Source organism: Phocoena sinus, chromosome 8 (assembly GCF_008692025.1).
Source record: "Phocoena sinus isolate mPhoSin1 chromosome 8, mPhoSin1.pri, whole genome shotgun sequence".
Classification (NCBI taxonomy): domain Eukaryota; kingdom Metazoa; phylum Chordata; class Mammalia; order Artiodactyla; family Phocoenidae; genus Phocoena; species Phocoena sinus.
Window position 1 is genome coordinate 22,199,897 of NC_045770.1, and position 18,387 is coordinate 22,218,283.

At 35.3% G+C, this 18,387-nt stretch overlaps 1 protein-coding gene across 4 annotated transcripts in view; it reads right to left on the reverse strand.

The window, feature by feature from the left end:
* ZC3H12C (zinc finger CCCH-type containing 12C) overlaps positions 1–18,387 on the reverse strand; it is a 70,147-nt gene that overhangs the window by 30,028 nt on the left and 21,732 nt on the right. For all 4 annotated transcript variants that reach the window (XM_032640834.1, XM_032640837.1, XM_032640835.1 and 1 more), the window contains one exon: positions 5,798–6,546. In XM_032640834.1, coding sequence (XP_032496725.1) covers positions 5,798–6,546 — 749 coding nt within the window. The remainder of the gene's footprint in view (positions 1–5,797; positions 6,547–18,387) is intronic.

Sequence of the window (18,387 nt, forward strand, 5' to 3'; positions counted from 1 at the left end):
TACACTCCCACCCCTGACGGCTCACAAGATGGTACTTTGTTAATGGCAGAACAAGTCATCTGAACCTAAAACCATGGGTAAATTAAAACACTACTGGACTTTCTTAAGGAAAAATGAATTTAAACTATTGGATACATGTGGATAGAGAATAATTCTGTACTCCATTGCTAAACTACCTCAGGTTTAATAGAATCAGATTTTGAAGAACTGTAAAGCTACTTGGAGGAAATAAAAATCACAATATCATGAGAATTTCATTTCAGAAATATAAATATTACTTATGCTTTGTTTCTGTTTCTATATCTGGAGTATACATTATATTATACAGTATAATATTATACTGTATAATTATATTATGAAGTATCTGCCCTAGTATGGAAAGAAGCCTATTTGCTGAATGACCAATTTGCTAAATTACTGAGAGTTTTTTTTTTGTTTTTGCTTTTTTAAGAATTAAAATTAACTGCAATTAAAAATTAAATTTTTTAATTTAAATTAAAAAGAATTAAAATTAACTGCAGCTTTTTGTCAGTACTTGTTAGTTAGTCCAGTTCCACTAAATATAAATTTATTCTGTTTCATATTTCAAAAACCAAGTAGTTTTGTGCAAAAGTTTAGGGCTTTATCTAAACTTAATAGTTTGCTGTTTTCTATTTTTGAATACTTATGTCCTCTTTGCTCTTATACCTCACATTGAAATGCTATCACAAATTATGCTAGACTACAGTCTAGGTATTTGTCAATTTTGAATGAACTGCTTATTCAACGAACTTACCCAGAACTTCTATCAATGTGGCACATTTTTAAGAGATATTAATAAGCTGAAAGTAGAAGCATGCTTCCTGCAAAGCAACACAGGATTCCTGCAATTTTGGGACCTATGCTGTATATTACGGTTATATGGCTTGTCCCTGGGCAATTTTGGCGTCACCCAGATCTAAGAGCCCAAGTCTTCTTTATGAAACCATAGAAATCATTGAAAACAATTGATGATATAAACATAAAGAATTAAAATATACCTATAGATCATAGGATGGACTGCTAACCTGCGGTTTGTTAAATGTTGAATAAAAAAACTGAAAAGCTGGGACTTCTTGGTGGCGCAGTGGTTAAGAATCTGCCTGCTAATTCAGGGGACACAGGTTCGATCCCTGGTCTGGAAAGATCCCATGTGCCGTGGAGCAACTAAGCCCATGTGCCACAGCTACTGAGCCTGTGCTCTAGAGCCCGCGAGCCACAACTACGGAAGCCCGCACACCTAGAGTCCATGCCCTGCAACAAGGAAAGCCACAGTAATGAGAAGCCCGTGTACTGCAACGAAGAGCAGCCCCTGCTCACCGCAATGAGAAGCCCATGTACTGCAATGAAGAGCAGCCCCCGCTCACCACAACTATCAGCAACGAAGACCCAACGCAGCCAAAAATAAAAATAAATTTATTTTTAAAAATCTGAAGAACTAAGTTTTCATTACATTAGTTATTATGTTCTGGATTAAAATACAGAATCTAGCTCTTTAATGTAATAATAACTGTAATTTACTGAGCACCTACTACATGCCAGGCACTTGGTATTAATTATCTTTAATTCTAATAACAAGCCTGCAAGATGAGTTCCTCTTTTTACAATCCTGAAAACTGAGATTGGAGAGTTTAAACAAGTTACTCAGAATCACAAAGGTAGTGTGTAGAGAATTAATTGTTTTTTAAAGTCCATTTTGGTAATTTTACTAAAATGCCTTTCTTTCCTACTTTTAATTTACGTCTAAAGAATCATTTATATCAGTTCCACTGCTAGCATTTAAATGAAACTAAAATATATTCTTCTTATATGTGGAATATATCTGCCTGAGAAATCAGAAAGGAAATAAAATAGTACTCTATTCTTAACTCATCCTCGCATTTACCTATTATAATTTATTATGATGTATATAAATTTATTATATAATAGGTTTGCTAAAGTAACATGAGTACGACATTAACTTAAAAGTAAAAGCATGGGGCTTCCCTGGTGGCTCAGTGGTTGAGAATCCGCCTGCCGATGCAGGGGACATGGGTTTGAGCCCTGGTCCGGGAAGATCCCACATGCCGCGGAGCGGCTAAGCCCGTGCGCCACAACTACGGAGCCTGTGCTCTAGAGCCCGTGAGCAACAGCTACAGAGCCCGCGAGCCACAACTACTGAAACCCGCGCACCTGGAGCCCGTGCTCCACGAAGAAAGAAGCCACCGCAATGAAAGCCCGCGTGCAGCAACGAAGACCCAATGCAGCCGTAAATTAATTAATTAAAAATATTTTTTAAAAAAAAAAAAAGTAAAAGCATGGGGCTTCCCTGGTGGCGCAGTGGTTGAGAGTCCGCCTGCCGATGTAGGGGATACGGGTTCGTGCCCTGGTACGGGAGGATCCCACGTGCCGCGGAGCAGCTAGGCCCGTGAGCCATGGCCGCTGAGCCTGCGCCTCTAGAGCCTGTGCTCCGCAACGGGAGAGGCCACAACAGTGAGAGGCCCGCGTACCGCAAAAAATAAAAAATTAAAATAAAAAGTAAAAGCATGTTTGCTATATTTTATGCAACAGGAAATGGGTAAAATCTCTCTGCATTTTGTTAAATTAAGATTTTGAATCTGAAGTAGATATGCATTTCTAACTGACTTTTATTACTTTACATAGATCTCGTAAGTGGCAGAATGTAAAAGTCTACTATGCATTTCCATGAGTTCTGGCACTTTCAAAGTTATGGACGTGGTACGACATTTCATTGTGACTGACAGTATAACGCTGCTATAATAAAATTTCCTGTCAACTCGTTCTCTCCTGCAATGCCTGAAGCATCTCAGGTTACATGTCAGATTAAAACATACGACGTGCATTGTCCCGTCTTTATAGCAAAAGAAACAGAATGGGGCCAAAATAGCGTGGGGGTGGAAGTGTTTTCTAATTACATATAGTAGATTGTTTGAAATGCCTTAATTATGCCATTTATTTTTGTATCTCAGCATGTGGGATAAGTAAAGTTTAGAGTTTTATGCAAATTTTCAGTTATCCAAGTACTTTTCAATTGCCACTGGGAACTAGGTTTCAGTCATGTGAGTTGCTCCAACTGTGACATCATTTATCTAAATGATATCCATTAAAAAAATTCACTTCTATGGGCTCTAAGTTTTATAAGTCTGATGCTGTTTTTCCCCTCCAAGGTGTTCTTCTGACTACCCCAAAGTGTATTTACCTCCAATGCCAAATTCTCTATTTGTATTTTGATTGTCTCCTCCTTCAGAAAACTTTGCTTCAAAAATTAAACTCTCATATTATTGCTGTTGTGGAGACTTTTTCCCCATCCCCTCAGCTTATATAGTTCTGTTCTATATAAAACTAAAAATCGTTTCTCAACTCACTCCTCTTTCTTCCCTTCCTCTGTCAACTTTTGAGAATAACAGTCTAGCTCTACTCCTTCATTTCTTGACATCTTGTAACTGGGTTTCTATCTTTAACACCATATGGCATTCTTGAAGACAATGATTTCCTGGCTGTCATGTCCCTGTATCTTTTTTTCAGTTCTACCCACAGGATACTCTCTCCTTAAAGCCTCCGCTTCCTTGAGTTGATGGCATTTGTATGTCTCTTGCTTTTACTAGCACTAAACTTTTTTCTAAGACTGGTATTTTTCACACTACTCTTTCCCTGGATCATCAGTTTCTTCTACCTTCCGACCTATTGATATCCACACCTTCCATGTTGAATTGTTCTTAACACTGGCTATGCATCAGAAATACCTTGGCACTTTAAAAATACTATACAGTTATTTGGGCTCTACTATACCCCATTGAATCAGATTCTCCAAGAGTTGAGCCCTTTAAGAACCTCTCTGGTACTTTTCGTATATGGCTATGGTTGTAGGTGTTTCTCCAGGACCTATTACCTTCCTTCATTACTCTCTCGCTTGGCGATTCCATGGTGTTTTGGCTTTACTCATTATCACTCTGCTAAGGTAACTGTTAACTAGTTCTGGATTATTGCAAGAAAAAAAAAATCATTTCATGGCTAAATTTGGGAAAGATTAGACAACAGAGAGGTTATTTTACTGAAGGACTTCTCAAGGTTGTATGTACACTTCATACCTCTATGACACTTAAGGCCCTTTTTACTCCCTTAGAAAGGGTTGTTTGCATTCAAATTTATCTCCTATCTCCTGTAGTCCACTTTAAATATCATGGCCAGATTATCAGTTTAAGGCACAGCTCTACTCTTGACATTACCCTCCTCAAAAATCTTCAATTACCTTTGGATTGGAGCCAAGTTTAAATTCTCTAGCTTGGCATTGAAGGCCCTGGAAGATCTGGCTTGAACATTTTCAGTTTGTTTTTAACCTTTCATTATGATGAAAAGTGTACAGACTTTGAAGTCAGACATATTTGGGTTTGAATTATGTTTTACTTTGGACAAGTAATTTAAATATTGCAAATCTCATTTGCTTATAAATGAAAGATAACCTTTCCATCAGGTGGAAGCAGTATTATTTTGAGGATTACAAGTTGGTCCTTCTCATACTCTATGCAGAAATGCTGCTATCACCTAAAAAACAGCAGTTCTCAAATTTTAGTAGGCATCATTATTAGTGGGGGTATTTGTTACAAAAGGAGATGGCTGGGCTACACCTTGATCTAGACTTGGTAGGTCTGTGTGTGGACTTGGTAGGTTTCTAGAACTATACTGTCTAATATGTAGCCACAAGCTACATGTGGCTATTAAGCACTTGTAGTATGGCTAGTCTGAATAGCGATGTGCTATAAGTGTAAGATATCTGATTTTAAGACTTAATATGAAAGAAATAATGCAAAAATATCTCATTAACAATTTTCTTATTGAACACACATTGAAATAATATTTTGGCTATATTAACCTAAATAAAATATATTATTCATATTAATTTCACTTGTTTCTTTTAATTTTTTAATGTAGGTACCAGAAAATTTTAAATGACATATGTGCCTCACATCACGTTTCCATTGAACAGCACTGCTCTAGAATGTACACTAGTTAGAACAAGTTCCCCAGATGATTCTTTGATAGCTATCCTCAGGTCACCTTGAGAAACAATATATGAAATGTTAAGCTTTCTGAAAGAAGAACTGATGCCTTTCCATATCTTTATATCCCCACAGTATTCTGAACACTGTGGGCAGTTAACTATATACTAATTGAATTTAGATGCACTTTACGTTTTTAGCCATCAAAATCCATAAAAAAATTTCTCTGGAAGCTTTGTGCTTTTTTTTTCCCCCCCAGTTCCTAAAAAATTATTTTTGAATTACATTTCTTAAACGGAACAAAACAAACTCCTGAAATTATAGCTTTGATTTGTTCCTGAAACCAATAAAAATAATTTTCTCAAGAACTGGGATTTTATCTTATGGTTATTTGACTTTGTATAGAAAAAGGCCATTTATCTCTCTAGGTTCCAAAGTTATTCAATATGATCATACTCAAGTTCTTCAATTAAAACTAATGTTTAACACTATACCGGGAATATATGCTAATTTTTATACCATAGTAATTTACCAGATGAGGGGGAAAAAAGACATAACTAGGGAAAAGGAGGTCTTTTATTTAGGGACAAATGAGGTAAGAGTGGTTGACCACTCTGGAAGTAGAGAGAGAACTAAGAGAGACACAATTAGAAATATGGAAGCTAATGTTGGGATGTAGAACAACCTTGACGTTAATGACTGTTAGAAAAGAAACAGTCACAAAATTAGAAATACGTTTTAAAGATTGTTTGGTAATAATGAGTGAAGATTTCCCCACTTACCTCATCGCCACATTGCTGCCATCGATAACTATTGGTCTCAGATTTTCCCCATCATCTGTTACAATCTCTTGCATCGGAGACTCAGACCGCTGAGATTCCAGGGAAGACGTTTCCCTCATTATACTGTTAATTGTACTAACCGTTTGTTCAGCCTCACTTTTATTTCCAAGTTTGACAAGTTCTCCCAAAATATCATTGATTAAAGCATTGGTACCAAGTTTGTTTAGCACAAGCTGAACCTGTTCTTCAGAATAACCTAATTTCAGTGCAAACTCCAGTTTTGTTTGGTACTCTCGCACCACATCAGGGGGTTTCCTCACTTCCTTGGTTGGCTGAGACTCTTCAGGTTTAAAGTCTTGCAAAATTTCACTGCGTTTGAGTATGTGAGGCTCTAAACACGGAGACCTACATAGTTGTCTGTGAGTCTTGGTTAATAAGCATGGCTCTACCGAAATGCTACTCAATTGTTCTGACTCATTATCAGAATTTGTGCTTTCTTCAGAGTCACCAGAGCTCGCATTCTCTTCAGACACCTCTTTTTCTTCCTTCCCGGAATTAACTTTATCCATTGTTGGTTTTTCTACCATTGACCAAGGGACAGATGCACTTAAATGTGGGTCAGTGCTCTCCACATAAAGGTGGCCTAGGTCATGCCCCAGATGATCCTTCAAGCCCATGAAGCTGTTATGTGTACTTGACTCCACTTTGCTGTTTTTTCTGTATTCTTGAATGCAAAGCACCCCGTATTCCTAGAGAAAAATGTAAAATATTTAGAATTTCATGTCTACTGAATGATATTTCAGTATCATTTCTATTTCAATAAAGAAGTTGGGAGAGAATTACCAAACTATTGAATATCAACTTTGTTTTGTCTACATCCTCTCATCCCTTATAACACCCTTCCAAGATAGTATCATGTCCTGTTTTTCAGATGACAAAGTTTGGAATTAGAAAAATTGAGTATTCCCTCCAAGGCAACAAAGTAAATAAGTAGGGGAACTGGATTTTTTACCCAGTTTTGTCTGACTCCGAAACCCATGCTTTCCCCACTACATCATGCTGCTTCTCAATCCTGATGGAAGAGATTTTCCCACAGTTAGAAGGCCTATGTTTCTATAGTGACACACAGAATATTATTTTTAAAAACCCTGTTTTAGATGTGCTATGACAGGTTATGTACATTTTCTCTAAAATAATTCACAAAAATTTGCAAAAATTATTTTAAAGAGAAAGCCATGTGAAAAGGAAAACATTAACTTATTATAATTTAAAAGTTATTAATTTGGATCAAGCGTAACAACAATTTAAAGACTTTCAAAAACGATTTAGAGTACTACTGCGATGAAAGCGCACACATTCTACAACAGCCAACAAGGAATGAAATAATTACAAAGTGAATTATATTCCACTTAAGAGATGAATAGTTTTGCCCTAATAATTTTATTTTGTAAATCCTGAACACAGTAACAGAATACAACACTGTGCTACCTTTATTAAGTGCCAGGGACTACAGTCTATTTCATTCCAGGGGAAACAGCTCTTATTCTATGCACATTTATAGAAAGCATAGGAATGGAATATTCCTATCATTATATTTGCTGCTAAATAAAATTAGCAGCAAATAATTAAGTACACTGAATAAATGTTATCTTAATTTCTTGAATTTTATGGCAGAAAATACTTCTGTATTATATTAGGTGATTAGCTAATTATTATCTGCATTTGGTTAAAAAGTCATCTTTTATTCTACTTTCCCCCTACAGAATGCTTTTACTGTTTAAAAGGCTTTGGCTATTTTACTGTTTTCCTAAAAGTCTACTGGGAATAATTGTTATTTCTCTACCAGGAATAGGTTAGCAAAATAAAATTATTTTCTCTTGTGCTTCATTGTAAGGACTACATGCACATCAGTAGTTTACTTATTAAGGCAATTCCAGTGTTCTACGCATGGATAACATTGGTAAGCCAGTGGTAGCTGAATATGAGACTGTCATAGAACACCTATTTAAATAACCTAAAAAAGAAAATTGGAAAAACATTTTATTCTACAGTTCCTCAACATCTTATTTACACTAGAAAGGAGCTATTATATAAATGTTAAGAGAAAATGCTAAGTGATTTTCTAAGAAGTTGCACATTTGAATGCATTAGAGTGAACTTATTAGAGAGTGCAGTATTTCTATACAATGAAATAAATTGTATTAACTATGGTAAATAATAGAGAAGAGACCATGGAATCTTTAACTTGATAACAGTACACTTAAAATTCCTTCAGTGTAGAACTCCTACACACTTCTACAGGAGTTTCTTCAGTTTTATCCCTTGAGAAGACAGATAAATTTAACATCATTGTTCTACTAATATAGCATTCATTAGTTTTAAAGAAACATCACACTCTCCTGGCTCCTGACTGCACAACTGATAAAAAGAGATTTTCCTTGGGAGACCTCTATATCCATCTGCTCCATTATGAAGCTGTAACCATTTCAATTTTTTTCTATTAATATGGATATGCATGAGCCCAATTATTAGAATTAAAGGAAGCAGTTTTGAAAGCAAAACTTAATACTCAGTGATTTATTAACTACTGTAATACACTGACACCATAATGCAAGCAACAAATCACAACAGCATCCTAATAAAGGGATACAGTTAAAAAGAAAAATCTGCACTGTGGCCTTGGTAGAGCTCCCACCAAAAGTATCTTAAACAAGGAAAACCTATTGGAAGCTGGGCTGCCTGGCAACCAGAGCTGGTTGCTAAGCGGCACTCTTTTAACGTGCCATCATGAATGCTAGCACAGTAAAAGAATAATTTGGTATGAACAAAAGCCTATAAAAGAGACTGGGACTTAAGTGCGTCTGGTTTACCCTCTGAGAACAATGCAGCTGCCAAACCAATCTGGAAGCTCCGACATCATTGTTCTGTAAACCCCACAATCTGCTCTGACTGCAGGAAGTGTATTTAACGGGCAACATTTTTGATCTCCCCTGAAAAGTTTGGATTTTGCATAAGTGCTGTTGTGAGATAAATTTTCAAGATAATGACTCACTGACCAAACCCCTGAATTGAACTAAGAAATATTATTTTAATATTGAGCTGTAGTGTTTTTCTTTTGGACTGTTTTAAACAAGATTAATACTTTTTGAAACATACAGCCGGTGGGGAACATTAGAATGAAATGTTATGTTTAAAGAATAGTGAATTCTTAATTTTCACATTTTTCAAAGAAGCAAAACCAGATATTATAAAGTTTTTAAACTGAAAATTATCCACCCTAAAAACGTATTGGGTTGGTCAAAAAGTTCGTTCAGTTAGTGAATACGCTGTTCAATAAAGTTCTTCATGAACATGAAAAATGTCTCCTATTTTTACCTAAAACTGAACAAACTTTTTGCCAACCCAATATTTAAATCTTTCAGTATCACTTTCACTCTAATATTAAAAAAGTGATGGTGACACTATGTAAATCTGCTTTTCTATGTAATTTTATTATATGGCTATAATGATTAAATAGGGAGAAAAATGGGATTATCCATTGTTTGCTTTTTATAATATTAAACTAGATAAAACTCATTTGTATTCAAATGTATTTAGTGAATACCACACACCTTGAACTTGTGATAATTCATATAATTTATATATACTATTTAAATATAATGTTTCCAAGTGAGCTAATATTAGGTATAAGTGTAAGCTTGATTTACACTACTTCAAAAAATGTACACCTAATTTTGTTAGGCAAAATAACTTTTCTTTTAAAATATTTTGGTTGAACTTTTTTTCATACTGACAGGCCTCTCTTCATCTTCCAGATTTCACTGGATAACTTTCTTTGAGGTAACCAATGTCATCTTGTACTAAACAAGCAGTTAAATAATTTGTAGTTCCTATAAGGACAAATAAGTTCAATTACCAGGCCTATAAGCTGCATATATTTTCTCCACTACATAATATAAATTTGAAAAAACTTACTTTTATTGACTCAAATGGTAAAGATTTGGTTTTTAAAACTTTAATCTCTAAAATGCTTCCTTATTCACTTGTAATTAGTAAAAGATCACCCTTCACATATATACAATGGAATATTACTCAGCCATAAAAAGAAACGAAATTGAGTTATTTGTAGTGAGGTGGATGGACCAAGAGTCTGTCATACAGACTGAAATAAGTCAGAAAGAGAAAAACAAATACTGTATGCTAACACATATATATGGTATCTAAAAAAAAAAAAAAAAAATTGGTCATGAAGAACCTAGGGGCAGGATGGGAATAAAGACGAAGACCTAATAGAGGATGGACTTGAGGACATGGGGAGGGGGAATGGTAAGCTGTGACAAAGTGAGAGAGTGGCATGGACATATTTACACTACCAAATGTAAAACCAATAGCTAGTGGGAAGCAGCCGCATAGCACAGGGAGATCAGCTGGGTGCTTTGTGACCACCTAGAGGGGTGGGATAGGGAGGGTGAGAGGGAGGGAGACACAAGAGGGAAGAGATATGGGGATATATGTATATGTATAGCTGATTCACTTTGTTATAAAGCAGAAACTAACACACCATTGTAAAGCAATTATACTCAATAAAGATGTTAAAAAAAAAAAAGATTGCCCTGAATTAATATGGCACTAAAAAAAAGTCAATATTTTGAAATCATTCAACCAAAAAATTAAATTTAAAAGGTGACAAAAGTCTTAAGATATAAAAGCTGACAAAAATATCTTCATAGGCTGCAGTACTACTTAATGTAATGTGTAAAACTTAACAAGGGATTATTACATCTTAGAACAAAGAATGGTATGTGATCTTTATTTTTGTTCAGTGCCTTAAAAATGAACAATATTAAAAAAATGATCAATATAACTTGGAAAATGATTAGCAAAGACTACAATAACAACACAAAATTTACTATTACATGCAAGGGAGAAAACACTTTTCTTCTTAAATTTTTAAATAAGACTTTTAAGTTTTGCCATTTACTGAAATGCAAATGCATATAAATAATCTTTAAATTAATTAACTATTAACAAGAGTAATTTTCCTCATTTCATGAAGCAGCCTAGACAAAGTTTCACACACAAAGTAGGTCAATGTTTATATTCCCATAGCTATCAAAAAACTCCAAGAATACGGCTTAACTTTTAGGTTATCAGAGACCTATTATAATTGGCCTTTACACTATATTCATGAACACAAAAGGTACTGAGCAAACATATATTGGTCTGAAAACAGATTTCTGTACTTACAGAGCTTTAGATTTCCTCCAAATATTGTAGAAACTAAAACAATTTTTCTTATTGAAGGTCTAATAAGTAAAAAATCAAATAATACTATATGTTGAAAAAGAACTAAAATGTCATGCTATAGATGACATTTATAGATGATAAAGTGTAACCAATTATTTTAATTGCCAAAAAGCTTTATACTAGCTCAAAGCAGATTTTATTATATAAAGGCTATTTACTAGAAATTTGTTGCATACACAAACATTCCCCCATTTAGTGAGATTTTCTGAAAGCTCTCATTAGATAACTTAGATAATCCTTCATCTCAAATCTAGTAAAATTTTTTTATATTCTAAAAAGCATCATATTATCAGAATATTAGACCATAAACTTGTTAAATCAATGTTTGTTTGTAACATCAAGTTACAATGCCATAAAGTGGGTTCTGATTGCTATCCAAATGGTAATAGTATGAGAACAATGAAAATAAAATAATGAATATGTAATAAATACCTACTGCTGTAGTCTCTGTATTTAATTACCACTGTATTTTAGTGAGTGCTGTTGTCTGCATCCCTCTAGCTAACAAAAGAAGGATGTCCCTTTGAACAGATTGGTTAATGCTCTGGGGCAACAGATGTCTACTGGAACTGCAGGAGACCAGCAACTGGTGGCCTGCCCATCTTCTGAAAACTTTCAATAGACTTATGCATATGTTCACACAATAGGGCATGTGGTAGAAATGAAACCTCTTTTTAACCCTTTATGCTCTTTCTTTTCCTCCCAACTGATAGATGAAAGTCTTTGTCTCCTCCCTTCCCCATTACAGATCTCTTGAAAGCAACAGTTCTCCAAGTGACATCTTCAATCTAATATCTGAAACTAATGCAAGCAAAAAAAAAAAGGTGGGAGAGAAGAAATTGTAAACTATACATGAGTATTGAAACTGCTGATAAAGCAGTTGAATACTTAATCATCATAATTAAAACAAGCTGAAACATCTAATAGCAATCCATCTCCCCAAGCTAGATTTTTAAAACAATGGAAAAATCTATTAAATCTTACTATCATTTTACAGCACCTAGGTCTGACAGTGACACCTTAAGAAACCTAAGAATGTGACAAGAAGATAAAATCTAAATTCATTATTTATCAAAATATCAGAACACACTATAACTTATCTTTAAGTACAAATGATTACATGGCATGCCTAATGCCTTGTGAATGTTTATGAAACTGTAATTATTTATATAACTCCAGAATACAAAAATGTAAAAAATCTGCTTCACAGACATATTTTACAGAAAGAATTTAACTTTCTGGTATTTTGGCACTATGTAATAATTTGTAGGCTTTCATTTGAGGTGCATTCTATCCTTAACAGAGTTCAAATTAATATCCTGAATACTTAGCAAAGTTTAACTTCCAAGGCACTAAGTAGCACATATACTCACGTTCGCAGGAAAATACAAAGACATTGGTTTCTGTAGCAGCTTCAGCAGTAACTCCTTAACACAATTTTAGCTGCAGCCTTCCAGGCAAGCAAGAAGAACAATGAATGGGTGAACAGATGGAATGGCAATGTCTTTGCTTAACCTATTACCGAGTGGAATAACAACCAATCATAGGCCAGAAAGCTCACAATTAGTCGGCCAGGCAGATGCAAGCCAACCTCAGCACCCTGCTTCAGGTTCGCAGGTTTCTAAGATAAGCAAGTTGATGTCATTCTCGGGTCTGCCCCGGGCAGCATGTGTATTAACGAGGGGTGTGCGGCAACAATAGGCCATACAAAGCTGTAGTAGGCAGCTGCTCTTTGAGAGCAGAGCCATGAGGGAGCAGGCTGCCAACAAGAAAACACCTGGCTTGGGCAGACCAGCTTTTCCTCCTTGGTTTTAAACAAAACAAAGAAACCAATTATATTTTAAAGTAGTAAAAGTTGCATGTTTCCAAAAAGTCAAGGCTATCCTCTAGTCTATTAGCTTTTTGTTTCTGAGAAATAAAGAAAACGAGGTGTGTCAAAGTAGCAATTAACTACTGCAGCAATCCCTTTTCTTTAATAAATGATTTACTGGTGAAATGAGACAGAGATTATAGCAAAGCTACTTCCCTGGAAATACTGGGAAATATAAAATATTTGTAAGTATTGGTTCATTTGTGGCAAGAGAATAAAACAAACAAAAAAGAGATGATGAAAATAAGATTGCAAAGAAAAAGGTTTAAAAGCGTACAAACAGAACTGATTTTTTTAAAGTTCATAAGATAAAACAAGTTTGGCCAACTTTGTGCCAAATGAGTCATCTAAACTTAATATTTAGACAAAACTACTTAACTTCAACCTAAAATCACCAGAACGACCCACTTTATTTATGTCAAATAACAGTGTAAAATTATTTTATTATGGATACTAGTTAATCATGTAATTAAATAAAAGCAAAATCGTTCATTATGTTTTAATATACAACATGTTATTTGTTATATTTATATTTCATAAAATTTGTAAGATGTAATACTCAAATTTCAGTTCAGGAACAGGTTAACTTTACAAAGAAGAAACATTGTAATATTTTTAAAGGATATGAGTATACAAAAATCAGCTCTGTCAGTGAGGAAGCTTATCATCCCTGATTTATTTCAAAGTTCCAGACTACAGTATTTATAATGTTATGGACTACTTGCTTTTGAGAGCTGCATAAATTGTATCTTGAGTGACCTCTGATTACAGAAATTCAATCAAAATTTAAACACCATCAGGTGTTGTGAGACTAATTCCTTACTAAAGAAAAAGGCAATCTAAGGCAGTTCTACTACCTACTTATGTGATGTAGAACACACACACACACACACACACACACACACACACACGTCTCCCCTTTTCATTCCAGTGCAAATTAAAAGAGTGAAGGAAAAAGCTCCTCTTAAAATACAATTTTCTGAGATAGGCTGATTTATGCAGAGCCTGGGCTTTCCCATTATATAATCAAGTACCCTAAAAGGTATAAAATTTGGTTAAAGCACCCCAAACAATCTCAAACAATCTAAATCAGTCTCTCTTCTCACACACAAAAACAGAGGCTACTCACATTTAGGACCATGTGACAATACTTAGAAAAAAAGTTAATATTGGTGGGGACTCTTGGGCATGTCCTTATTGTGCCCAGTCAAATGTAAATGAGAGGTACTCTATTTACAAAATAAGAGAGAAATCTACTCTAAATGGTTAAAATTTTTCAGCTACCTCAAAACATTCCTTATGCCTACTAAAAGCCTAAAAATTATTGCTGTTTCCAGAAAGAAAACTAAAATACAAAGTATGGTATTTGTAGATCACCATTTGTCTATAGATATTTTTCCTCAAAAAGAGCTTAATATTCCATGAAAGTATGTTATTCCAAAAATGTTAGAAAATTTAAAAATCTGTGAAAGTATTTTTAAACTAAATGTAATTATTAGATTCTGAATGCCAAACTAATTTTTAAAGGAAGAACTATTCTTTTTCTGCCAAGGGTTACAGTAATGTTTTTTGCAATAGTTACACCCATAGCCTAATTCCATAAGCTCACAAAAGATCAAGATAAAGCATTTCTAATATTATAGTTTATTGCAAAGTATAATAACTCTATGAATTACATAGAGCTCAAATTTTATGTCTTGAGTAAGCATATGAACATCACAAAAATTAAGTTAGAAATTATTTTTTTGTTGGTGTGGTAGTAATCTCTTTTTTTTTTAATTTCATGAGTAAAAAGGTATCATCAACTCTGAAAAAAGTAAGAAAGATAAATCAAGTCCACTAGTATGGTTAGTAAATGCACTTCTGGTAAAACTGAGTTTGATTAAATAAGATTAAGACGAAAAATATGACATATTCATGCAAAATAGTTACAACTAAAACCTAATAAAACTTATGTACTGACTAGAGATAGCGAGGTCAATATTTATGAATTTACATTAAAATCTTTTCCCTTTTGTATATAAAAAAGACACTCTTTAGTATGAATAGACAGTCCCTCTTTCCCTTGGGCTTTCTTTCTTCTTTTTACCCCTTTGCTACTATAGTTACTACTTTATAGCTTTAATTCAGGAGGAGGAGGAATCTTCTCACTAATTCCTGCCACTGTGAACACAAAGAATGAGAGAAAACTACCGGAGAGCTCAGCAGGAAGCCTGATCCCTAGCACTGGATTAAGCTTTTTTGCAAACAGCAAATAAAGGCAGTGATCTGAAAAAGCTAATCAGATCCTGCTGTGGTATTTAGACTATCTTGGTTGCTGGTATTGGATAACGTTAAGCACATTAAAACATCTGTAGGTGAAAAGAGGCCCTTGCCTGCCTTTATTAGGCATGGCCCTGGTCCACTTCCCACTGCAGAGAAAATGCAAACAGCTGTACTGGGCTGTCTGGGTCACTGCAATAAATGACTGAGCACAGGGCGCAGTTATGACAGTGTGGTTTTAGTGATAACACTAAAATCTGTCAATGTCAAGGGCTTTTCTAACATTTGAAAATTCAACTGTTTGCTGAGGTATGAATGTGACACACGTGGGTTTTGATGCTAGTGTTGGAATCAATTCTCTTTGTCAGCAGTGATCCAAGCTGCCTTCCAGGTACCTTTCTCCTAATATGGATTTGTTCTCCTTCAATCTACAATTCTTTTCATCCTAAAACACCTCCATAGAAGTAAGATCATTAAATCAAATTTTCCCGGTACCTTTCTCCTAATATGGATTCGTTCTCCTGCAATCTACAATTCTTTTCATCCTAAAACACCTCCATAGAAGTAAGATTATTAAATCAAATTTTCCCAATTGTCCCCAGAAGATTGAAAGGTTAAATTTTTAACCAAAAGCTCTCATTATTTTTGATTAAAAAAAAACCAACCAAAAACCTAATTTATACACATGGTGTAAAAGAATGGAGCAAAATCAATCAGGCACTAACTCTAACCTCTGAAAGTTATTATATTTAGTAAATCAGATGGGCATTAGAGCTTTAATATATTTCATTTCCTTAGGCTTAGATTACTTTCATTTCTTAATTTATCTCCTTCCTTGAATACCCCCTAAGTACATCCCTGCCAGAGTAATTTTCAATGACACCACGCTTAGGTTTAAAAAAAATCTCAGCAGATCACATCTCTGGTCCTCTGCTTTGTTTTCAAGATTCTTACAACCGGGGCTCCTCTAGCCCTGTATTCTTATTTTCCACTTCAATTAAGGTGAAGGAATAGCAAAAGTGAAGTCCCAGATGCTGAAACAACTGTCCCTTCACCCAAGTGTTCTCTTGCACAGCCTCACCTACCCAGATCATATCTGTTGTTCTAAGGCCAGCTCAAGGCTTATTTTTCCATAAAAATCTTCTTGGACCAGTCTAGTTTTTATTGAACTTCTATAACATTAATAGTCTGTACTGCACAATATAGCACTTATTTATGAACCAGGCTGTAAGCTTCTTGAGGACAGATCGATTTAATCTTTGATAATCCACACAGCAAAAAAAGCCTATATGGTACCCAGCAGTGTGTTGCTATCTAGAAGACATCTGAGTGAAAAACAGGACCAGTAAAAAACAGGCTCCAGCAAATTTGAATGCAGGCATTCATATGAACAAAATGCTCCCTGCTAGTTTTTATTTCTCTTTGTGACAGGGTGAGCTTATCAAAGAGCCTGCAGTGATTTGCAATGTTCCTGTAGCCCTGGCTCTGCCACTGGGGCTGCTTTCAACAACCAAGGCAGCTGTGAAATTGAGTGAGCTCAAGCCTGGCAGGGATGAGGGGTCTTTTCCTGCAGTCTCCTTCTCTGGCTTCAGTTTTCTAACTAGAGTGGCATCCCTAGGAGTAATGCTCTGGCCTCTTCCACCTCACTTGAGGATGACTTATCTGAGGGGTAAGTCTGGGAAGAGGAGTTGTGTAAGCAAAGTGCAGCCCCTTCCTCTGCACATTTCTCTTGGGATCTGCCCAGGTGCAGACAGCACACAGTTGCTTTGCTCTCCAGCACTGCCTGAGATTGGATGACTACATCTTTCTAATTTGGGGGTTCAATGTTGCTAAGTCCTTTATGCTGTGCTCTTAAGTCATGTTCTGCAATAGCTCCATCAAAAAAAAGAGCTGCTATTTTGATGTCCATCTACCTGGCTCCTTTGTTTATTTCTCAATTGGTTCAGAACTAAGGCAGGAAAAAGACCCCCTCAAACAATATTCAATAATAATGTTTTGATATAAAGAACTATTAAGGAAAAAAAAGGTGATGAAAAGACTTACATAAATTAACAGACCACTTAAAAAATACATATAAAGGGATAAAGTTAAAAAAAAAATTCTGTGACAAAGAAAGAAGATAATGCTTCTTCAAGTCAAAATTCTTAGGATTTGATTATAAAAATATTTCAGTGTCATATCACTAAGAGCAGATATCTTTCAATTCTCTCCAGGGTTCAGAGGCAAATAGGAAATCCACAAAAACAGTATTTCTTCTCAGTGGTCTAAAAACAAAGAAACTTTTCTATAGTCACTCTAAGTGACAATATAACCCATATCATTATTTGGGTTATATTTTCAAATATTTCCCAATGATTAGCTTCCCATTTAGTATTTGTTTTGTTTTGTTTTGCTTTGTTTTTTTGGCAGCTTGCGGGATTTAAGTTCCCTGACCAGGGATCAAATGGGGGGCGCACAGCAGTGAAAGTGTCAAGTCCTAACCAGTGGATTGCCAGGAAATTCCCCCCATTTAGTATTTTTAAAAGTTCAAATAAACAAGCAAGTCTTTTAAAAAGATGATCTTCAATTCCTATAAAACTTGTAAATACTCAAGGAATGAGAAATTTTAGAAAAGCTCAGAGAATACAAATGACATCCAAAATGCTGATGTACTAGGTTGCTAAAGCAGCTCATGTGTGGCAGAGCAGGATAGAGAAAATTCGTGAGGAAAAAAGGACATAGATGATCATAAAAGAAGTATAAAGCACATGATATCATCCACGTTAACAGTTATATTAAGTACAACTGAAACTGAGGAAAAGCTGACCAAAACCTATGTAATTTTTTTTTTTTTTTGGTACGGCGGGCCTTCACTGTTGTGGCCTCTCCCGCTGTGGAGCACAGGCTCCGGACGCGCAGGCTCAGCGGCCATGGCTCACGGGCCCAGCCACTCCGTGGCATGTGGGATCTTCCCGGAACCGGGGCACGAACCCGTGTCCCCTGCATCGGCAAGCGGACTCTCAACAACTGCGCTACCAGGGAAGCCCCCAAACTGTGTAATTTATATAAAATATATGTAAGAACACATTCTCTGCATTATAACACAGCTGGATGGTAGTTAAATGCACTTTGTCTCTCACAATAATGATAAGATTTACAACAATCAGTCTCC